General features: G+C 48.4%; 1 protein-coding gene across 1 annotated transcript in view; it reads right to left on the bottom strand.

Annotated features, from left to right (window-relative positions):
• Positions 1–1,615: 1,615 nt before the first annotated feature.
• GNB5 (G protein subunit beta 5) overlaps positions 1,616–23,860 on the bottom strand; it is a 33,528-nt gene continuing 11,283 nt past the window's right edge. The window contains exons 5-11 of the mRNA XM_029070255.2: positions 20,028–20,160; positions 11,949–12,092; positions 8,803–8,894; positions 7,910–7,958; positions 5,948–6,044; positions 4,578–4,744; positions 1,616–2,811 (exon numbers count right to left, since the gene is read on the bottom strand). Of these exons, the coding sequence (XP_028926088.1) occupies positions 2,800–2,811; positions 4,578–4,744; positions 5,948–6,044; positions 7,910–7,958; positions 8,803–8,894; positions 11,949–12,092; positions 20,028–20,160 (694 nt within the window). The 3' untranslated portion in view covers positions 1,616–2,799. The remainder of the gene's footprint in view (positions 2,812–4,577; positions 4,745–5,947; positions 6,045–7,909; positions 7,959–8,802; positions 8,895–11,948; positions 12,093–20,027; positions 20,161–23,860) is intronic.

Below are 23,860 nucleotides of genomic sequence, written 5' to 3'. Positions count from 1 at the left end.
ACTACCTGGGCATTAATTTTTTTTGGATAAATGTCTACAGCGTAACTTAATATTGCACAATGAGCTCTATTCCACATCCTACAATTTCCTCAGTGCATTCGATTCATCGCGGCATTGTAACTGAAATGGACATTTCCAACTGCAAGGAAGAGTTTGGGGCTGAAGGCTGATCTGGGTGCCTATTTATTACGGTGATACACGTTAAATGTATACAGGTTGGCCAGCGGTAGAAATGAAATCTGAATGCCCTTCCTTAGACTTGTAAACTCCTTGAGGGCTTTTTTTCCACCTCTTCTATAAATTCCCCAGGCGCCTAGTACCCTAACGTCATGCATCCTGCAAATGCTCAATTAATACTGCTGTCAGATCAGAGGCCCATATGAATACCCTCCCCTACCCTCGGTCATTATTCACCCTGTCTCCACAGATTGTCTCTCTCCTCTTCCTCCACATCTGCTCTTTCAGCCACTTTAGCCTTTTATCAGCCACGAGAGAAGGTCAGCAATGGGGGTTAGGGAAGGAGCAGGGCTCCGTGATAGGATATTTCCCCAGAGAGTCCACAGGCCAGCCAGGAAGAGAAAACCCAGAATCATCTCGAGCAGTGGATACTCGTGCTGAGACTGGTCAACTTACTCTACTGGACTCTCCCAATCATTTATAGTAAAATGCTCTGAGCAAAGTTATTTATTTGATTTTTTAAAAAAATGCCATTTGTTAAATCCTTACTATATGCCAGGTATCTCATTAAGCGCTGGGATAGATACTAGCTGTTCGGATTGGACAGAGTACATTTCCCATGTAGGTCTCGCAAGCCTGTCAAAGACTGTCTCTATCTGTTACTGATTTGTACATTCCAAGCGCTTAGTACAGTGCTCTGCACATAGTAAGAGCTCAATAAATACTATTGAATGAATGAATGACTCTTAATCCCCATTTTATAGTTGAGGGAATTGAGGCCCAGAGAAGTGAAGGGACTTGCCTAAGATCACAGAGCAGACAAGTGATAGATCCGGGATTAGAACCCAGGGTCTTCTGACTACTAGGTCCGTGCTCTATCCTAGGCCGCTTCTCGTGCTCAGTAAATTTCACTGATGGATTGTTCGATGCCACGGTCTCTCGGCTTCCTGCTGGGCTTAAATGACTAATGCCAGCCAACCCAGCTCCCCGACTGTGGCGGCACTGGCACAGCCTATAAGACAGACCAGGGCACAGGCACAGCTCTGGAAGCAGCAGAGAAATGGTAGGGGCTCCATGATTCAGCTAGGGCATTGCTCTGGGCTTCGTTTCCAAGGGGCATCCAAGCTGGCTGTGTGGACTCCATGAGACTCTCCACCAGCACCAACCTGTCCTCCCTGAAGCCCCAGTTCGGATTTTTTAATGTTCTTGGCAACCAATCTTGTTTTCACAAAATTCCAAGCCTGGACAATCTCCCTGTTTTTACGGAAACTTTGCTGGAGCACACAGCCTACACTAAATCAACAGCAGTACCAAATGAGACTTTATCTTCCCTTCTCCCAGGTCATCACTCAAACCTCAAGCAAAGGATTGCTTCCCAATTGATCTTTTGACTTCCTGTGGTTAGTTCTCCTTCGGCTAGATGATGAAACACTTATCCAAAATTCATGTGTTTGATTTTTATCACACTTCCAGCTCAGTACATATTTTAATATAACAGGCTGATTCATCGGGGCAAAAAGCATTTTGTTCACTCAGTAATGTCCACCCAAACATGAACGTCCTACCAGCTTCTCCTGTGGGCAAGTCACTTCACTTCTCTGGGGCTTCAGTTACCTCATCTGTAAAATGGGGATGAAGACTGTGAGCCCCAGGTGGGACAGCCTGTTCAGCTTGTATCCCCCCAGCGCTTAGAGCAGTGCTTTGCACATAGTAAGCGCTTAACAAATACCACCATTATTATTATTATTATTAAGTCCTCTGTCCTGATTCTCTTCAGAGAAAACTGTTGATTGTTTGTGGGCGGGAGCGTGTGTGTGGGGGGGTGGAATTTGCACCACAAACACACCTGTGCTCAGCAGGAAGTATTTCCTCAAATGAAAGGAGTTGGACTTGCCAAGCCAAAGGACAAAAAATTCCCACCAAGTAGAGATATTACCTCACCACAGAGCAGTCCATTCCCAGCCTCCTTGACCTGCAGCTGTCTTATTTACATTCAGTGATTGCAAAAAGCCAGGGAAAACAGGGTTTAATAGCAACATATTGTCTTAGTGCTGGACCTTTTTCTCTAACTGGATAGTGAACGGTCAGGGTGGAGTTGTTTTTGGCCAGGACCTTCCCCCAAATCAGGCTTCTAACACGCTACATCAAAATTCATCGTTGAAAGAGGAACTTTCCAGAAATCAGGCTGCCTCGGGTGAACAGTTTACTCTACCTTAGGAAAGAATTTGACTCATGCAAACAATATAGTGCAGAGTGCCTGGTAAGAATGCATTCTGTTGGATAGGTGACTTCAGAGAAAACCCTAATTTCATAATTATCTAAAGCACTTCTAATAAAAGTGATCTTAAAATTAAGATTAAAAACATTTTCCTAGAGGGTGATGTTCGCTGTGAATTAAATGCTTATAATATGGTCTCGCTAGCGGTTGCATTTTCCATCACAACATTTGATAGCATACTAAGAAAGTGAATGAACTTTCAGCTCTCAAGTTTTTTCAATAGGCTGAAACAATAAAACCTCTTTAAATTCTCTTTAAAGTCAGATCCCATTTCCAGATTCAGATATTCCATGGTGTAGTCCAAGATTCCACTATTAACTTGCATCTAGCGGGGACATAGCAGATTATGCCCAGATCTGGAAAAAAAAAGAATTGAATCATTAATTCGTGGGTTTCAGAGGTAAAAATTCACCCCTAAATAACCATTGCATTTCTTGGGTAATGGAGCAACTTCCAGAATTCTCAATTTTCTTTCTCTAAAACTCTGCAATCTCACAAGTAAAACAGAAGTTTTCCCTTAACCGATAGAGAGATATCTGATTTATTCTGAGGCCAGAACTTTGAGCAGGAGGATCCTCTCTTGAGTTTATGTTCAAACACCATTTCCATACCATATGTTTTTTGAATTTTCGGTCTCCAAAGTGATATCATTTTACCCTCAGAAAACCAGACATTTTGCCCATCTCCCCAACACCATGTTCATTATCTGAACACATACAGAGTGTGGCATAGAGTACCGGCTAGTAAGGTGACTTGCCAAAAATCATCCATTGAGGCATGGCCTTCCCATTCAACCCCTGATCCCCCCGACTTTCCCATCAGGGTAGACAACACTCCCGCCCTCCCCATCTCACAGGCTTGCAACCCTGGCTTTACCCTTAACTCACCTCATTCAACCTGCAAATCCTTTCAGTTCTATCTTCCTAACATCTCTAGAATGTGCCCCTTCCTCTCTAGAATCTGCCCCTCCTCTCTGTCCAAATTACTATGACGCTGGTCCCTGGACTTGTCACATTCCACTTGGACTACTGCACCAGCCTCCTTGTTGACCTCCCTGTCTCCAGCCTCTCCCTGTCCAGTCCATATTTCACACTGTTGCCTGGGTCATTTTTCCAAAAAAATTGTCTTGTGCACATCTTCTCACTCCTCAAAAACATCCAATTGGTTGTCCCATCCCCACATGGAACTCCTTTTCATTGGCTGTGAGGCATTCAATCAGCTATCCCCTTAATAATAATGATAACAATAATAATAATGACGGTCTTTGCTAAGTGCTTACTAAGTGCCGGCACTGTATTAAGTGTTGGGGTGGATACAAGCAAATCGAGTTGAACCCTGTCCCATGTGGGGCTCGCAGTTGCAGCTCCTGTTTTACAGATGAGGTAACTGAGGCACAGAGGAAGTGAAGTGATTTGCCCAAGGTCACATAGCAGACAAGCAGCAGAGCCGGAATTAGACCCCATGATCTTCTGACTCCCAGAACTGTGCTCTATCCACTACAACATGCTGCGATCCTTCTCCACTACAACCCAGCCGCACATTTCTCTCCTCTAACACCAATTTACTGTGTCTCAATCTCATCTCTTGCCTTTGACTCCTTACTCAGGTCACCCCTCCTGCCTGAACCTCCCTCCCTCTTCATATCCAACTGACCACAACTCTCCCTATTTTCAAAGCCCTACTGAAAGCATATCTCTTCCATGAAGCCTTCCCTGACTAACTGCTCATCTTCCCTAGTCTCCCTTCCTTCCGCATGACGTCTGCTCTTGGGTTCATATTTCCTAAGTATTTAAGTTTTCACCCCACCCACAACCCCACATTACTTATATTTGTACCCTTATACCCTATTTCCCCTATTTGTAGTTGATTTTAATGTCGGCCTCCTCCACTAGATTGTAAGGTCAGAGATCGTGTTTATTGCAGAGTACTCTCCCAAGTGGTTAGCAAAGTGCTCTGCAAACAGTAAGCGCTCAATAAATAATACCATCAATTGATTAAATGATCCAAATTCCGATCTCCGGGCCTCAGGTCCAAACCCATCCTCCGCTGAAGGCCAGCCCTTCTGGTCCCTCGGTCTCTGCTATCCCCAACCCAACAGGAAGTGAGAAAACCTTTCCCGTACTCTGAGAGTGTGGTCCCAGGATCCCGAGCAGAAAGCCGTCCCGTCGGGTGAAACCCGTAAGGTGCTCACGCGATTCTCGTGTCCAAACAGAATGGAAACCCGAGCCCCTTTCAGAACATCCCACACATTGATAGTGTAATCGTTGTAGCCAGAGAAGAGCAAACGACCTGTGAAGAGAAGAGTCCACATGCTAAAAAGAGATATTTGCAAAGCCAAGGGGAAAAGTGGAGCTGTCCCTGAACTTCTCGCTGCGCTGCGTGGGTCTCTTGTTCCCAGACCCCCATGTTGGGGGTTATCAGGAAGTCTCAGGCTAGCCAGGCCTGGAGCAATGGGGCTCCGAACATCTGTTTGATGTTGCCTGCAGCTATGGATGGATCTTTAAAAAACCATCTTCCCACATAACTGACTCCTAGCCTCCCCCTTTCTCTACAACATTAACATCAGTAGAGGCAGAATGTGCTTTACATCTCCCCCAGTGTCTCTCTCTCTCCTAGACAAAGTGAACAGGTCATTTTTCTCATCCCCTTGTCAACTGTTTAGAGGGCATTGTGGATATGGGGAGTGACTCCTGCGGGACAGGGGAGAAGGAAATGAAGGATGAAGGATTTCTGCAGGGATAAAAGTTTCAGAATCACTGCTCTAAGCGAATGAAAGTGACAACTCATGGACACACACTCTCTTCCTCAGCTTATATCACAAGCAGGAGGGGGCAGGACATTCTGTTCGGCTCTTAATTAGGTGACGGAAACACTCACACACACAAACACACACTCTTTCCTCTACTTACATCACAAGACAGAGGACCCAGGACATTCTGTCCAGCCCTTAATTATGACACACACCCATCCCTTCCTCTGCTTACGTCACATGACTGAGGACCCAGGACATTTTGTTCAGCCCGTAGGACAGACGCATACACACTCACCCACACACCCTTCCTCTGCTTAAGTCATAAAGCAGAGGACACAGGATATTCTGTCCAGCTCTGTTAGGACCCCGAAACCACCGTGAAGCTCAAAGAAGAGCTACATGGGCCTAAAAACTGACCCTGCACTTTCTGAGAGTTGGGTCAAGTTTAGCAGAGTGAGCCCCGCCCAACACAATGGATGATGAGGATGTGGGGCTCCGTGGACACCTCCCCACCTGGGGCAGACTTCAGGGTATTGCAAGGGTCTGCCTTGTAGTGGAGCAGGAAAGCCCTGAATTCCCACCTTCTCTGAGAGGGACAGGAGGTGAGGGGGGACCAGGATGGGGCCTGCCCTGGTCTGGGGCTCAGGCAGAGTTCAGTCCCTGGGACGCCGTCGAGAGAATGTGGCCTCTTTATTCTGCTCGGGAGATTTCTGAAGTGGCCCTGAGGCAGCAGCTCTTACCACTGAGGGAGAAATCCACACTGGAGGCTCCAAATATGATGCTCTCCTTGGAGTAGATGGCGACTTCCCGGTCGGCCCGCAGATCGTAAAGGCGACACTGGGAGTCAAAAGGAAATAACATGCACGGTCCCCCCGGCCCCTGGGTCATCCCGCCATGCAGGTTTGGTTACGGGCAGTTCCACGAGACAGTCTCTATTGCGATGGGATGGGACCCGCTCTTTCCCTCATGTTTGGTCGGGGAGAGGCAAGTGGGAACAATGTCAGGGCTGTCTCAACCGCCAACTGCCCCTGGGAATAGTTCTCATGAGGCTTGGTGGAGGTAAAAGCAGAAACACCTGTGGAAAGCCTTTAATTATTCCCAGACCGGCTTTAAAGTGCTGGAGTGGCTATCCTGGTGCTCCTCCCTGGAGCACTGGGCTCTAAACTCCACCCAGGGCCAAGAACCAGGAATGAGATGTCCCATCCCTGTCCCCAAACTCTTCCCTCTCCTGCACAGGAATCCGTATCACTGAAGCCTTTTGGGTTCAGCTGGGTGGACATCAGGAGAACTCAGGACAGCTGGATTTGAGTGGGCAAGGGGGCTCCTGCCTGGTTTGGATTTGGGGCGAGTCACTCCGTTCTTCCCTCCCAAAATGGGAATGTCGTATCTTGGCTCCCAGAGGAAGGAACATGAGGCAGGACTTGAATAAAGCTCTCTTTTCCAGCTCTGTGCCCCAAGCACTTCTCCCTGAGGGAGGCTACAGCCATCCTTCACTATATGAGCTAGTCTAAGGGCTTGGGGGGGAGGGCAGGTGGGTGGGTCAGGGGGAAGAGTGGCCAAAAGGACGGTAGCCACAGATGACTGGCCCAGTGGAGCTTGGGTTGGGATGGAGGAAGGCCAGCTGGGGGCCCATCCAAGGGGAGTCTAGACGAGCCCCACCAGCCAGGATACCCCCAGGGCTAGCCCTCTCACCCCCGTTTTGACACACCAAGATGAATGGTGACTGGTCAGCACCCTTGCTGCGTTCAGGGGGTTGATAGAGAAACAGAAATCTAGAAAAAGCTTGTGGCCTGTTGAATTTTAGAGTTTGGAACTGAACAAGGAAAGGGACTCTTTGACCCACTGCACAATCCACCTCACTTTCTGGGAGGTGATGCTGGGGGGCTCTCAGGGATATGGACATTTGGACTGTAATTTGCACCAGTGCCCGAGCCCAATCCATGAAGATGGTCTCTGTCGCTGACTGCACTTGTGAAAGCAATTAGATTCCCATGCCATACAGTCTAAGGAAGCAGCACGGCCTATTGGAAAGAGCACAGGCCTTGGAGTCAGAGGACCTGAGTTCTAATCCCAGTTCCACCACTTGCCTGCTGCGTGACCTTGGACAAGTCCCTTAACTTCTCTGGGCTCCAGTTTTCTTACTTGTAAAATGGGGATTCAATACCTGTTCTCCCTACTACAGGTCTGTGATTGACCTGATTGCCTTGTATCTACCTCAGTGCTTAAAACAGTGCTTGGCACACTATAAATATTTAAATTCTACCATTATTATTATTATTGGATGGATGCTATATGCTGAGTCTTAAATTTTTAAGGCTCTTTGCCCAGGAGACAGGGAATCACAGCCCTTGCTGACATTTTTTGCTCGATTGAAGAGGAATGGGGTCTGAGCTCAACTGTGTTTTAGAAAGTGTGCTGCATCCCCACCCCCATTCCCAGAAGCACGAAGCAGTCTTTCTGATGCTTTGGTGCATCGCTGCTAGTCAGGACCGGGAAAGGAGGGGCCTGGGAGGCCTCCTGGAGATGAAGTCCAGGCGCAGAGACGGTACATCAGAGTCTGTGCTTCCCCGCCTCCCACTGAGAGGGTGATAAAGGGGCAAAACCACAAAGGGGGATGGAGTCCCTCCCCCGCCACTCATCTAGAGATGAGTCCCCGGCATAGTTGCTATTTGAGAAAGTGAGAGTTGCCCCAGGAAGCTCACCGTGGCGTCATCTGAGCCGGAAGCGAAGGCGTCTCCGCTTGGGTAGTATCTGGAGGGAACAAATCCCCAGTGAGGAGGACATCACCCAGCGGGGGGTGGGATCCTCATCACGGTCTGGAACCCCGGCAGAGCAAGCGCCCCAAGGGTGGTGGGTCGACGTCGCTGCTTGCTCTCACCTCAGAGCGGGAACACCAGCTCCGAGGCGTAAACCAGTCCCCTGGGGATTCAATGGTGGGAAGGATCCTGGGGTCCAGGCCCCGGCCCAGAGAGGAATTTGGGAGGGGATCGTGGTGAATCGAGAAGGTGAGTCTCTGTGAGGCTACTTCTGTTGGGGACTCGAGATAGTGAAGCTGGGCCAGGTGGGGCTCTTTGCTGCCTTGGCACCCATCCGGGGGTCAGAGCCAAGTTCAGGCAGGAGAGATCCAGGCTGACCTGGCCCCTTGAGGAGACTTGTTGGTCTATGGATGGGGATGGGGGTGGGATACGACTTCTCTAGGGGTGGGATATGACTTCTCTACAGCCACCTGGGAGGAGCATGGTGTCTGGACTTTGACCCCTCCCAGTGGACTGAACCCAGAATGGGCTCAACCACATGAGTCCAGGGTGCTTAGGGTCCTGAGGGCCCAGGTTAGGGCCTCTCCGGCCTGTGCCAGGCTGAAGTGTCAATCTCAGAGATGGTCACTGGACCCTCGCCCAGCTCTTAGGCTCCCTGGGTCTCGTGGATCCTTGGGTGGCCATGCCATGAGGTCTGAGTCCAATCTGAGGCTTCGCAGTCCAGCTTGGTTCCCAAAGGCACCCCACTCTTCTAGAAAGGACCATTTCTCACAACCCCAAATACATTTTCCATGACGCACTTCCCACCTCAGGATACGGAACACGTCTGGTACACGAACCTGACACTGTTGATGTCGGACTCGTGGGTTTCGAATGACTGGATGCACTGTCCGGACCGCATATCCCAAACCATGGCTTTCTTGTCACACCCCTAGGAAGACAAGAGCACCCAGGTTATGCCCACCGATGGCTCCTCGAAGTCGTCTTGAGCCCCCTCCCCAGGCTGGACCCAGGCCTATTTTTCTTGAGTACAATGGTGACTGAGCCGCATCTGGGAGTCACATTTTTCCAGGTGGAGTTTCTGGGAAGGGCCAGGTCAGCCTGACTTGCTTTCTGCAGTGCTTGACCTCAGGTTAGGCATGTGGGATTTAAATAAACACTGTTTGATGATGGCCAGACACCTGCTGAGCTGTCCTGCAGTCAGGAGAGCCCCCTGCAAACCTGGTTGCAGGGAGCAGAGATCCCCTTCATTTTGAAAGGCCACCTCCCCAACTGCTTCCTTCCCCCCTGTTTTCCTGGGACTTTCCCTGCAGATTTCAGAGTGGGTCTTGGGTTGGGACATGCCAGTCTGCACCTTAGAGTCTAAGAGAGGGTCAGGGTCTTCATTCTATGGTGGGTCTCTCTTCTGGAATGTGATTTGGGCATCTGCTGGGCAAAGACCAGAGGCCATGGTTGGTTACTGTGTCGGGTCAATCTCCTTTGGTGGTTGGAATGGCTGGTCGATTGAAGGTTTAGGAAGGGAAAAAAGTGAGGAAGACCAGCAGTGGGACAAGGAGAAGAATTTGGCGTGGGATGAGAAGCGGGAGGGGAAGGAAGCGTAGAAGGAGGGAGCAGGGGAGAAAGGGAGCAAGGGGGGCTGGGAGAAAATGAACCCCAAGCAACACCACGGTGACCCTGCCCGGCCGTCAGAACACTGCAGGGGCCCAAATCCTGGGGCCTGGCTCAGCTCAGGCCCAACTGTCACTACTAGGGGGAGGTGGTCACTCCTGTGCCAGACATTGAGCACATGCAGGGGTCTTTAAGGGTGGCTGGGATTGGTAGTCTTGGAAAATGTATTTCTCTTTCATATGTCTAGAAGCCATACAACCTTTATACTGGCCAGGACCTGTTTTTTCAAGCCACTTGCCTGCTGGGTCACCTAGATCAAGGCCCTTTTCCTCTCTGTGCCTCAGTTCCCTCATCTGCAAAATGGGGATTCAATAACTCTTCTCCCTCCTACTTAGGTAGAGAGTCCCAGGTGGGACAGAGATTGAGTCTAACCTGATTGTCTTTGTGCTTTGTACTGTGCCTGGCACTAATATCACTATTATTATTATTATTGTTAGTAGTAGTAGTAGTAATAGTAGAGAAGTCCCAAATTGGAGATACCTGACTTGGCCATCCAGTGATTCCTGTCACCCCATGGCCTGGCCCCATGAGGCAACATGGTTTCATGGAAAGAGCTTAGGGTTGGAAAACTCAGATTCTAGTTCTAGCTCTGCCACTGGCCCGCTAGGTGGCCTTGGGGAAATCACTTAACCTCGCCCCATGCCTCAGTTTCCTCATCTATGCAACGGGAATAATAATACTAGCCTTTCTCTCCCTCAAAGTGTGGCCTAGTGGATACAACACAGGCCTGGGACTCAGGAAGACCTGGGTTCTAATCCTGGCTCCACCACTTGTCTGCTGGGTGACCTTGGGCAAGTCACTTAACTTCTCTGTGCTTCAGTTACCTCATCTGTAAAAAGGCGATTATGACTGTGAGCCCTTTGTGGGATACCCACCTATCCTAGCATGTAGTATAGTGCCTGGTACATAGCAAGCGCTTAGCAAATACCAAAATATATAAGTACAATAAAAAACAAAATGAGATCATTGACAAGAGAAGCACTTTGGAAAAGTAAAAGCATTACATCCTTTTGGCCCCGCCTGGGTGAAAGCAGGCCTCTTCTGCCCCATCCCCAGCACCCCATTTACTGTCTTTGGGGCAGTAAATTTTAGTACCAGCGATGCCGTAAGGGCAAGTATGGCTGACAAATTTTTATTTTCCCAATAATAATAATAATGTTGGTATTTGTTTAGTGCTTACTATGTGCCAAGCACTGTTCTAAGCGCTGGGGTAGATACAAGGTAATCAGGTTGTCCCACGAGGGGCTCATAGTCTTCATCCTCATTTTACAGATGAGGTGACTGAGGCACAGAGAAGTGAAGTGACTCGCCCAAGGTCACACAGCTGACAAGCGGCAGAGCTGGGATTGGAACCCACGACCTCTGACTCCCAAGCCTGGGCTTTTCCCACTAAACCATGCTAATGAGTAAAGCAGTAATTCATCAGGGTTTCAAGTTCATTCAAAAAGTCATGAATGTCTTTGGGGCAATTCATAACTAAAGTGAATTTGAAATCTGGGTCTTTTAGGGCTCAGTGACACTTGATATTCTTGCTTGTGATCAGGAACAAACCTGGTTTCCTTCTTACTGTTTTCTGGGTCACTGGTCTCCATTACTCGGTGAATTGGAAACTTTCCATAAGAACTGAAGCGAAGGGTCAGCGTGGGTGTGTGCCCACGGAAAGGGTGGGGGTGATCAGGGAAGGACTAAGAATGTCGCCTCTCCCCTTCCTACATCCAAATTCCAGTCCCCGCCACCCCCCAGGAAGGCTCCAACCGGCTCTTAACTCATTTCCTGGAGATAAAAAGGAGGGAAAATAACTAGCCAGATTTAGCACTTATTCAGAGGCAGAAAGAAACCCTAGGGTGGGAAGGATAAGAGGGAAGGAGGTGAAAGCAAACCCTGAATTTGGCTTCCCTGGGCTCCTTCCCACCATGGACAAGGAACATTAGTGCAAACTGACCAACTCTCCCCTTCTTTGGAGGGCAAACAATTGGTCCGGAGGATGACTGGGCTAATAAATTCCACCCAAAGAAACCTTCCCGGAGATCCTGGCTACTCTTAGGACCAAGACAAAGGCTCATGTGACTCGTTTGCTTCTCTCAACCTGACCTGGCCCAGGGACCCAAGTTTGCAGGGAACCTCCGATGGTGGGCGCAGGGCCTGTCTCCGATGCGATTCACCTGAACCTACCGCAGCTCTCAGCACAGTGCTGGGCAAATGATAAACGCTGAATCCCAGAATGAACGAACTACGCCGGCCCACCAGCCCAGCCTCGCCTCTCCCGTGCCACCCACAGATAAGGTCCTGCCGGGAACTCCTTTTAGGTCATGTTTACCCCTGATACAAAGGTGTTTCCAGTCTCTGAAGGTGCTAAGTCCAGGCACAGAACGTCTGCCCCATGTCCGTGGAAACTCTGCAACAGCTGCCCGCTCTCCACATCCCACAGAGCACAGGTCCCGTCCCCACTGGCCGTCAGGATCTGCGACAAACACAACAGAGTGGTTGGCGGGGTAGGGAGAAGGAGGGGGCATTACTGGCTGCCAGAGATAAGCAATTCAATGGTCAGAGGACAGAAGAGCAGGGTGATTATTTTCTTTTTTAAATGCATTAAATCAGGCTACAAAAACGTTGTTATCTAAACAATTTTCTCCCGGGGCGGAAGGAAAAAAGAAATCGGACTTTTGTCTTTCCTATGGAATCCTGAGAAGTAGGCCAATGAAGACGGGGAGGGGAAGGGCACGGCCTCCGGCTCCACTTAAACTCGGCCAGGCATGAGGTTTAACCTAGCCGAGTGTTCTCGGGGTTGACTTCTTCCTGGGGAAGAGGGAAAGGAGACCTGGGTTTCATTCCCGCAGCTGAAACCAGTGCAGGGATGGCTGGGCAATGGAGAGACCAGCTGCCCTCTCCTCAGGGCCGGGGTCATGGTGGGGGGAAGGAGCAGTCGATAATAGAGATTAGGCACCTAATTTTTAAACCCAGGGCAAGCGAAAGGGCATTTTTGTGGGTTCCTAAGGTCTTCCCTGCCACCTTGTGGTGATGCCAAGGATTCTAAATGCAGTCCATCGGCACTCAATCGTGCACCCCACCTTTCAGCTCTTGGCGACTCCCCCAGGCTTTCAAAGAATGCATTTTGGCCGAATCGTGGGGTACATCTCGTAGTTAGATTGCTGGTAGAATGTATTTGGACTTTCACGTTATTCAAAAGCAACGTGTTCTAGTCCATAGAGCATGGGCTCGGGAGTCAGAAGAACTTGGGCTGTAAGCCCAGCTCCATCTCTGGTCTGCTGTGTGGCCTTGGACAAGTCACTTCACTTCTCTAGTGCCTCAATTATCTGTAAAATGGGGATTAAGACTATGGAGCCCCATGTGGGATGGGGACTGGGTACAACCTGATTAAGCTTGGATCTGCCCCAGTGCCTAGCACAGAGTAAGCACTTAAATACCACAAAAAACACCACTGAAAGAATATGAAATTCCCTAATGTGCTGTCTACTGCTACATGAAGCTTCATCAAACTATTTCATCTTTGTTCATTCAAGGCATAATATCACAAAACTGACAAGTAGTGTAATTAGGATCCTTCAGAGTTGGTTGCAAAATCAAAAGCCTGCTTTGCTGACTGGTAGTGGTTTTTCAACTTCTGGGAAGAAATTTGTCCAACTTAAATGGAACAGCCTTCTCTATCTTCATAAAAAAACTTGCGGCACGCTAACTCCCTCTGAAAACCTCTTCTCACCTTGGAACTTCTCCATCGGGATTGTCAATCATTTCTATAAATTAATTTGCTTTTTTTATAATTGGCGCCAGACCTTGTCATTCCCAAATCTATGCCGGTGAGGCAGAGAGCAAAACGTCGTCTTCTGGGCATTCAGACCAACAGATCCCCAGGAAAAGGGGAAGGAATATATCCAGCCAGTGGGAGGAATCTACAAGCAGGTGAGGTCTGGGCCTTCCTGGAACCACCGGTAAGGTTAAGCTACTGTTCACAGGGAGCCTCTGCATATGCCCTCCTGGAAAGTCCTAACAGGACTGTCTGGTGAACAGCCAAGTTAGCTAGTTATCAGCTAGTTATCTAGCTTCAGCAGCTGGAGGCGGGGGCAAATGATGGGGCAGGTTTTCAGGGGCTACACCCCCCGGAAAGAGTCACTTAATTTCAACAATGTGGGGCTTGGCTAGTCACTAAGTTTCCTCTCAGTCAGCCAGCCGGTCAATCATATTATTGAGCACTTACTGTGTGCAGAGCACAATACGTAGCACTTGGGAGAGTAAAATGAAGCAGTATATCAGACATTTTCTGCCCTCATTGAGCTTACAGTCTAGAGGGGGAGATTGGCATTAATATAAGTAAAATTAGATAGGTATAGAAAGTACTTTGGGGCTGAGGGTGGGGAACGCTTAAAGGGAGGGCAGTGCAGAAGGGAGTGGGGGAAGAGGAAAGGAGGGCTTAATCAGGGAAGCCCTCTTGGGGGAGATGGGCCTTCAACAAGGCTTTGAAGGGGGGAAAGATTAATTGTCAGATATGAAGAGGGAGGGTATTCCGGGCCAGAGAAAGAACGTGGACAAGAGGTTGGTGGTGAGGTTGATGAGATCGAAGTACAGTGAGAAGGTTGGCATTAGAGAAGCAAAGTCTGCAGGCTGGGTTGTAGTAGGAGAGTAGCGAGGTGAGGTAGGAGTGGGTAAAGTGACTGAGTGCTCTCCATCGATATCTGCTTCGTCCTCAGGCTTACGGGATTCTGAGTGGGTCTTGTTCCTTTGATCTGACAAACTACTAGGAGGAGCTTTGTACCTAATGATGCTGTCCCTAGCTATAATCTAGAGGAACTCTCCACCTTCTTGCATCCCTCAACTCCAGACCAAAGCAGTGGGGCACTGGGGCTCCCCTATTAATCTAATAATGGTGAAGCAGCTCGGTCTAGTGGAAAGAGTATGGGCCTGGGAGTCAGAAGACTTAGGTTCTAATCCCGGTTCCACTACTTATCTGCTGTGTGACCTTAGACAAGTCACTAAACTTCTTTGTGCCTCACTTTCCATAATTGTAAAATAGGGATTCAATACCTGTTCTCCCTCCCATTTAGACTGTGAGCCCTATGTGGGCAGGGACTATGTCCGAGCTGATTAACTTGTATCTATGCCAGCGCTTGGAACAGTGCTTAACACATAGTAAGCGCTTAATACCATTAAAATAATAATAATAATTCCCCACTGATCCTGAGAGAGCTCCAAGGGCATGTAGACCCAGCTCAAATCTGATTCTTCCTAACCTATCTGTTCTCTTTGCCTACTACAACAAAAAAAGGTGAAAGAACGTACAAGCGTCTCCTGCAGTAAGGTTTTCTAGAAAGCCAGAGATATGACTGAAGGAGTCAGGCAGAAAAGGGGTAAATTAGATAAGACACAGAGGGAATCAGAGCCAGCACCCTTTCTAAAGGGAAGCAGCGTGGCTCAGTGGAAAGAGCCTGGGCTTCGGAGTCAGAGGTCATGGGTTTGACTCCCGGCTCTGCCACTTGTCAGCTGTGTGGCTGTGGGCAAGTCACTGAACTTCTCTGTGCCTCAGTTACCTCATCTGTAAAATGGGGATTAACTGTGAGCCTCACGTGGGACAACCTGATTACCCTGTATCTACCCCAGCGTGGCGCAGTGGAAAGAGCATGGGCTTTGGAGTCAGGGCTCATGAGTTCGAATCCCAGCTCTGCCACTTGTCAGCTGTGTGACTGTGGGCAAGTCACTTAACTTCTCTGTGCCTCAGTTCCCTCATCTGTAAAATGGGGATGAAGACTGAGAGCCCCACGTGGGACAACCGGATTCCCCTGTGTTTACCCCAGCGCTTAGAACAGTGCTCGGCACATAGTAAGCGCTTAACAAATACCAACATTATTATTATTATTACCCCAGTGCTTAGAACAGTGCTCTGCACATAGTAAGCACTTAACAAATACCAACATTATTATTATTACATCCCAGCTCATGTTCCTGGCTCTGAACAAGCTTACCTAAGTATACCTCATTTACAACTCTCCCACCTTGATCCCATGGTTCAGACTTATCTCTGGCACTCTCCCCATCCAGCTTTGCCAAACTACTACTCTCCCTTTTGTCCACAGCCTCCTAAAAAGACCTCCTCCAGGAAGTCTTCCCTGACTAACCCCCACATTTTCCTGGTCATGACATCCCAGCCATGATAACATATACATATATATATATATGAATAATAGACAAAAGTGAATGGATGCATATATATGTATATGAATAATAGACAAAAGTGTATGTGTGTACAAGTACAACCATGCACTGTGGCTAGCTTACTTTGGCAAAGACAACACATGCTCTTCACAATATACTGCACCTCATCCATCTACTTGCTTGCTGCCCTCTATGCCCCAGTGGGAACATGGTTGGCAGATGACGGTGTGAGGGATACCGTGCAAACCCCTGGCACGAAATTAATTCCTTCGAGTCGGTTCTTGGTCCTGAAGTGCCAGGCTGGAGGCTCGTCGGATGGGAGGCTTCATCAACCAATAGTGTGGTCAGGGCCATTGATGATGATGACTGGTCTTGGTGGGGGTAGGAGGGGAGGGAGAAGAGGTTGGAATAAGGCAGGCAGCAACTGAATTGTGGGAGCTTTTCCCAACTAGAGGGCTGATGACCTCTCCTCTGTGCTCTTGCCCCCTCTTCGCCATCTTTAAAGAGACTTTCACAGTCTGGATGGGAAATTTCTTTAGCAAGTCACCATGAAGAATGGCTCCAGGTGAGTGATTCTCCTTCTTAAGGGGAGAGGGGTGAGGATGGAAGGTATTCTCCTCACAGACATTCCATGTGGGAAGGAGGGAGAGGCATTCCTAGTAGCACCCTGTAGAACTTGAAAGGCCAAACACCATCCTTCAGGTTTTCAGAACAAAATCTTTCCACTCCACCCTCCTCGTCTCACTGCTGCAAGCAATGAAGCAGAGAACCATTTCTACATGTATACAATGTTTTCTGATGCTTATTCTTCTCTCCCTTTACTTAGGTTTTATTTCGGCCTAGTTCAGCAGCCACAGTCCAGCAGGGCATTCTGGGTATACCCTCTCTTCCTGCAGTTTCTATGGCAACAGACACATTAGCATCTCAGATTCACTGTTGAAACCATAGAATGACGAAGGACTTCTATTTTAAGACCCGAAAATATCCCAGAGTAAACAACTGTGGCTGATAGTTCCCTCTGTTTGAACAGGGAATATTTGAGGCTCAAAACCCAAGGGCGATCTGTTAGCCCCGTTGGAAGGTCCCGGCTCTCATCTAGGCGGCTCTCCAGGCAGCCAGTCTCCTGCTTTTGCTAAGATGGCAACGCAGCTGAGGGTCATCGACCAGCTCTCACTGTCTCAATTCCTTTCCCTGCAGAAAGGGGGAATTTGGGAGTCCCTCATTTCCCCTGGCTCTTGGGAGCTGAATGCTATTTATTTTCAGAGGAATGTTTCCTGCCTGGAAACCAGAAGAGAGTGAACTAGCTTTATCAAGTCGACAAAGTTCCCGTCCCGCAGGCCCGCAATCTCGGTGTCATCCTTGACTCGTCCCTCTCGTTCACCCCACACATCCTATCCGTTACCGAGACCTGCCGGTTTCACCTCTACAATATCGCCAAGATCCGCCCTTTCCTCTCCACCCAAACGGCTACCTTACTATTACGGGCTCTCGTTATATCCCGGCTAGACTACTGTGTCAGCCTTCTCTCTGACCTCCCTTCCTCCTCTCTCGCCCCGCTCCAGTCTATTCTTCACTCCGCTGCCTGGCTCATCTTCCTGCAGAAACGATCTGGGCATGTCACTCCCCTTCTTAAACAACTCCAGTGGTTGCCTATCGACCTCCGCTCCAAACAAAAACTCCTCACTCTAGGCTTCGAGGCTCTCCATCACCTTGCCCCTTCCTACCTCTCCTCCCTTCTCTCTTTCTACTGCCCACCCCGCACGCTCCGCTCCTCTGCCGCCCACCTCCTCGCCATCCCTCGGTCTCGCCTATCCCGCCGTCGACCCCTGGGTCACGTCCTCCCGCGGTCCTGGAACGCCCTCCCTCCTCACCTCCGCCAAACTGATTCTCTTTCCCTCTTCAAAACCTTACTTAAAAATCACCTCCTCCAAGAGGCCTTCCCAGACTGAGCTCCTCTTCCCCCTCTACTCCCTCTGCCATCCCCCCTTTACCTCTCCGCAGCTAAAGCCTCATTTTCCCCTTTTCCCTCTGCTCCTCCACCTCTCCCTTCCCATCCCCACAGCACTGTACCCGTCCGCTCAACTGTATATATTTTCGTTACCCTATTTATTTTGTTAATGAATTGTACATCGCCTTGATTCTATTTAGTTGCCATTGTTTTTACGAGATGTTCTTCCCCTTGACGCTGTTTAGTGCCATCGTTCTTGTCTGTCCGTCTCCCCCGATTAGACTGTAAGCCCGTCAAACGGCAGGGACTGTCTCTATCTGTTGCCGACTTGTTCATCCCAAGCGCTTAGTACAGTGCTCTGCACATAGTAAGCGCTCAATAAATACTATTGAATGAATGAATGAATGACAACCACAAGGCCAATCTCTCTGCTCAAATGAGTTACAGCGAACGCTAGAAGTGTTGGCTCTCACACCCAGCTAGATGCTTCGACATTTGATTTCCAGCTTTACAATTTGGGGAGGGTTATTCAAGCGGGCATCAGCAGATGGTGGTGCCGCTAAATCAGTCTTTAAGGCAATGCAGGAAAGGGGTGTCGTCATTGGGAAGCTGCACATCCAGCACTTTAGCTGAAGATGCTCTGTGCAAACTAGCTTTACTTCTTACATACAGAGCCCCAGGTGTGAAATACTCGGCCATTTAAGATGTGAGAATCCATCACGGATTATGTGAATCAAATAGAAGAATGAAAATATAAACTCGGGCTCTGCAAATGTCATGGCTCTACCTTCCAGCCCAAGCGTGGAGCTCTCTTTACAGCTCAAGTGAGACAAATTGCTCGAGCTATTTTTCAGAAATGACTCCGGTGGGACACTGTTCGGATGCAGGTCAACGGGTGGAAGACAAAGAGAGTCGTCATGTAAGGCTTTTTGGAATTGAGTCAAAGACCTTTACTCACCGGGAGAGAGGCTACAGACCAAGAGTCCCCAGAGAGCCGGGTCCTGCTTATCCGGGCCGGGGGGATGGCATCTTCTCAAGGCAGCTAGCGGGGAAGGGGAGAGCCGAGGAAACTGGATTCAGACCATGTTGCTGCCTGTGCACAGATCTTCCAAAGAGTTGGGGTTGGAAGTAAATGGGGGGACTCCATTGGAAATCGATGGCTCTAGGCATCTTCTTGGCCTGGGCCATGAAGCTGCTTCACTCCTGGTGATCGCTGAGAATCTGCCAGGTCTGGGTGTATGGGGCACTTCCTTGGACCCAGATTAGGGAGATGGGTGTGAGGGTATGCCCCCTGGAAGGGGGTTTAGGCCCCCTCAGGTCTGGTTGGATATGGCTATTGAGCTATAGTCCTGGGCCCAATTTGGAAATTTCCAACCCTTCCAGGGCTCTACCAGGAGAGAAGGTGGGCCAGACCCTGGCCACACCAGAAGGACTGCATGACAGCATAAATTGTGCTCTTACTGGGTCAACTCAGTGGTCCTGTCAGCCTACCTCTGACAGCGGCATCAGGATACTTAATAATAATACAAAATAATTACGGTATTTGTTAAGTGCTTTCTATGTTCCAGGCACAGTGTGTTCTAAGCTTCGGGTTAACTACAAGGTAATCAGGTTGGATTCAGACCCTGTCCCACATGGGGCTCACAGTCATAATCCCCATTTAAAAGATGAGGTAAATGAGGCACAGAGAAGTGAAATGACTTGCCCAAGGTCAGACATCAGACAAAGGGCAGAGCAGGGATTAGAAGCCCATGACCTTTGGACTCCCAAGCCCATGCTCTATCCACTAGGCCATGCTGTTTATTATAATTCTGGGTTTTTTTTTGCCAAGTGTTTACTAAGTGCTAGGCACTGTACTAAATGCTGAGGTGGATACAAGTAAGAGGAACCATGTGCTGGTTTCCTTCCAGGTTATCTATCCTCATGTTTAGGAACCAATGCTCCTAAATTTCCCTTTACTAACCCATTATGGCCCATTCTTCCATGGGTTTATCCAAACCCCCATTGGGCCTGCTGATAATTTTGGCCCTCTGACAACTATTTGAGGTATGTGATTCCACATGCTTGCCACCTGTGACCATCTTGATGCTAAAAGAGAGACATCTGGGATCACTCTTTCCTCTCCCCTCCTCGATCTTCCACCCAAGGTGATTGCCAGCTGCCGGGGAGTGAACGCTCTGGCCCAAATGATGGAAAAAGCTCACCTGGAGTAGACCCGATGATACGCAGGTCAGCTGCATGCCTACTCACCTATTACCCACCGTTCAGTGAGGCGTGCTGGTTTACCTGCATGTCCGAGTTTGTGAAACTACACGCTGACAGGTAGTTGGTGTGCATGGCGACTGACTTCTTTTTAGCAGCCATATTTTCATTTTTGTCAAACGTAAGGGGGTACACCGAACACTTATTGTCCAAGCCACTAACGTGGAAACAAAAACATTTAAGAACATGTGATTCAACCCACCAATCTCAAAACTCAATTATGAAATACCATGACTAACTATCCACGGGTAGGTGGGTGACGGGGCGGCATTAGGTAGTTATCGCTTCTCTTTCTCTGCAACCTTGCAACTCCTCCCACCCTTAGAATAACCCTACCTGGATGTACTGCTGAAACCTCAAATTAAAGATGTCCAAGACTGAACTCCGTCTCTTCCCCCTCAAACCCTCTCCTCCCTGTCTTTCCCATCACTGTAGAAACCACTATCCTTCCTATCTCACAAGCCGGTAACCTCTCATTCAACCCACATATTCAATCTGTCACCGAAACTTTCACAACATTGCTAAAATCCTCCCTTTCCTCTCCATCCAAACTGTTACCACTTTAGCCCAGGCGCTTATTCTACCCCACTCTGACTACCACATCTGCTTCCTCGCTGACCTCCCGGCCTCCTTTACCTCCCCACTCCAGTCCATACTTCACTCTGCTGGATGGATCATTTACCGACAAAAACGTTCAGTCCATGTAACCCCCTCATCAAGAACCTCCAATAGCTGCCCATCCACCTCCATATCAAACAGAACTCCTTACCACTGGCTTTAAAGCACTCAATCATCTCTCCCCATCCTACCTCACTTCACCAATCTCCTACTAAGTCCAGCCTGCAAACCCCACTCTTATAGCACTAGCTTACTCACTGTGTCACTCACTGTGATCTTGACTATCTTGCTGCTAAACACTTTCCCACATTCTCCCCCTAGCCTGGGACTCCCTCCCCCTCCACGTATGCCAGACCATGACTCTTTCCCGCTTTAAAGCATTATTAAGGTCACATCTCCCCCAAGAGGCCTTCCCCCATGAAGTCCTTTTTTCCCCAGCTCGCTCTCCCTTCTGCATCTTCTATGCACTTGGATCTGTGACCTTTGGACATTTGCTATTCACCCCAACCCAAGGTATTTATATACATGCCTTTAAATTATATACTATAAATTATTTATTCATATTAACATCTGTCTCCCCTTCTAAACTTTAAGCTCATTATGGTCAAGGAATATGTTGGCTAATTCTGCTGTATTGTATCAATCAATCATATTTATTGAGCACTTACTCTGTGCAGAGCACTGTATTAAGCACTTGGGCAAGTACAATATACTAACAGACACATTCCCTGCCCATAGTGAGCTAACAGTTTAGAGGGTGAGATGGACATTAATATAAATCAATTACAAATAAGTACATAGTGCTGAGGAGCTGGGAGGGGGAATGAATAAAGGGAGCAACTCGGGGTGACACAAAAGGGAGTGGAAGAAAAGGAGAAGAGGGCTCAGTCAGGGAAGGCCTCTCGTAGAAGATGTGCTTTCAACAAGGCTTTGAAGAAGGAGGGAGAGTACTTGTCTGCCGGATATGAAGAAGGAACGAGTTCCAGTCCAGAGGCAGGATGTGGGCGAGAGATCAGTGGGGAGATAGATGATACTGAGGTACAGCGAGTAGGTTGGCATCAGAGGAGCGACGTGTGCGGGCTCGGTTGTAGAAAGAGAGTAGCAAGGTGAGGTAGGAGGGAGCAAGGTGATGGAGGGCTTCAAAGCTGATGGTAAGGAGTTTCTGTTGGACGTGGAGGTAGTTTCTGTTGGACAGGAGGTGCTTGAGGAGTGGGGAAAAAGGGTCTGAATACTTTTGTAGAAAAATGATCTGGGCAGCAGAGTGAAGTATGGACTGGAGTGGGGAGAGAAGCAGCGTAGCATAGTGGATAGAGCATGGGCTTGGGAGTCAGAAGGTCCTGGGTTCTAATCCTGGTTCCACCACTTGGCAGCATGGCTCAGTGGAAAGAGCACGGGCTTGGGAGTCAGAGGTCATGAGTTCGAATCCCGGCTCTGCTACTTGTCAGCTGTGTGGCTGTGGGCAAGTCACTTAACTTCTCTGTGCCTCAGTTACCTCATCTATAAAATGGGGATTAACTGTGAGCCTCACGTGAGACAACCTGATTACCCTGTATCTACCCCAGTGCTTAGAACAGTGCTCGGAACATAGTAAGCGCTTAACAAATACCAACATTATTATTATGTGACCTTGGGCAAGTCATTTTCACTTCTCTGGGCCTCAGTTACCTCATCTGTAAAATGGGGATTGAGATTGTGAGCCCAAAGGGAGACAGGGACTATGCCCAACCCAATTTGCTGGCATCCACCCCAGCTCTTAGTACAGTGCCTGGCACATAGTAAGTGCTTAACAAATACCATCATTATCATTACTCGTTGTGGGCAGGGAATGTGTCTACCAACTCTATTATGTTGTACTCTCCTAAATGCTTAGTACAGTTCTCTGCACACAAATAAATGCTCAATAAATACAATTGATTGATTGAAGTCTCTCAAGAAAATGGAGATCGGGCAGGAGGAGGGCAGGGGACAGACGGCTGATGACCGTGACGAGTTGTAGAGGGTGGTTGAGGTGGAGAATGTGGGCCTCAAAGACTGCCAAACCATGAGGAAAAGAGGCTCAATGAAAGTCACTTTCAACTCCAGCTGGGGATTACCCCAAAATATCCCTTCTAGGATCATTATAGTCTTCTATTAATTTTTCTGGTTTGCTTTCCCAAACCTAAAGGTCAGGAGGACCATTAATTCAGCCATTTTAAATACCTGCACAGCCTCTTCATTCACTAATGTTTCATAAACGCTTTGGCAAACCATGAATCTCCTATCATTTATAAATATGCCACATCATTTAGTCAAACATTTTTGGCATGTTTATCTTCTCCTGCCTTCTTTCCCTCTTTGTGTACACAAAGGATGAAGTCTGTATTTCCCGAAACCAGTTTCAGGGTCTTCGGTCCTCAGTGTTTCTGGAGGGTAAGAGACACAAGCCTGGAAAACTGGACCATTAAAAGCAATCTGTGGAGCAGTTTTTTCCCCGAGCTTTCCTGACACTCCATCTCCTTATCACCGGCTGGTCACTTTACGCTGTTTGATGGGGGGAACTTTCAACTTTTAAAGGGAGAAGCTATATAAACTTTAATGCTCAAATAAATACAGACAGTTCTGCTAAAATGTAGTTGTGTACCTCAAGTGCTTTAGGTTATGGGAAAATTTCAACAGAGCAACCACTAATTCAAGTGAAATTAATGGGTTAGGGAGGAGATGGTTCTAAGGTGCCACCATGATTTACATTTTTCCACATAAATACCTACATTATTGCTATATCCACCACTAGCAGAATGCTTTTCAACCTTGCCACTCATTGCTGTTTTCCTACATTGACTAATAATAACAATGTTGGTATTTTTTAAGCGCTTACTATGTGTCAAGCACTGTTCTAAGCACTGGGGTAGATACAAGGTAATCAGGTTTCCCATGTAGGGCTCACCATCTTAATTCCCATTTTACAGATGAGGTAACTGAGGCACAGAGAAGTTACATGACTTGCCCCAGGTCACACAGCTGACAAGCTACGGCGCTGGGATTAGAACCCATGATCTCTAGCTCCCAAGCCCGGGCTCTTGCCACTGAGCCATGCTGCTTCTCAAAGTTGCAGAAACACAAAGAACCAGATGCACTTATATCCTCTCACTACTGCTCAACCTCCTTGCTGACCTCCCTGCCTCCAGCCTCCCCGTTCTCCATACTTCCCTCTGCTGCCCGGATCATTTTTCCAAAAAAAACCCAATTCCCAGCCTATCTCC

Source organism: Ornithorhynchus anatinus, chromosome 8 (assembly GCF_004115215.2).
Source record: "Ornithorhynchus anatinus isolate Pmale09 chromosome 8, mOrnAna1.pri.v4, whole genome shotgun sequence".
In the NCBI taxonomy this organism is placed as follows: Eukaryota; Metazoa; Chordata; class Mammalia; order Monotremata; family Ornithorhynchidae; genus Ornithorhynchus; species Ornithorhynchus anatinus.
This window is presented reverse-complemented; position numbering and strand designations above follow the sequence as displayed.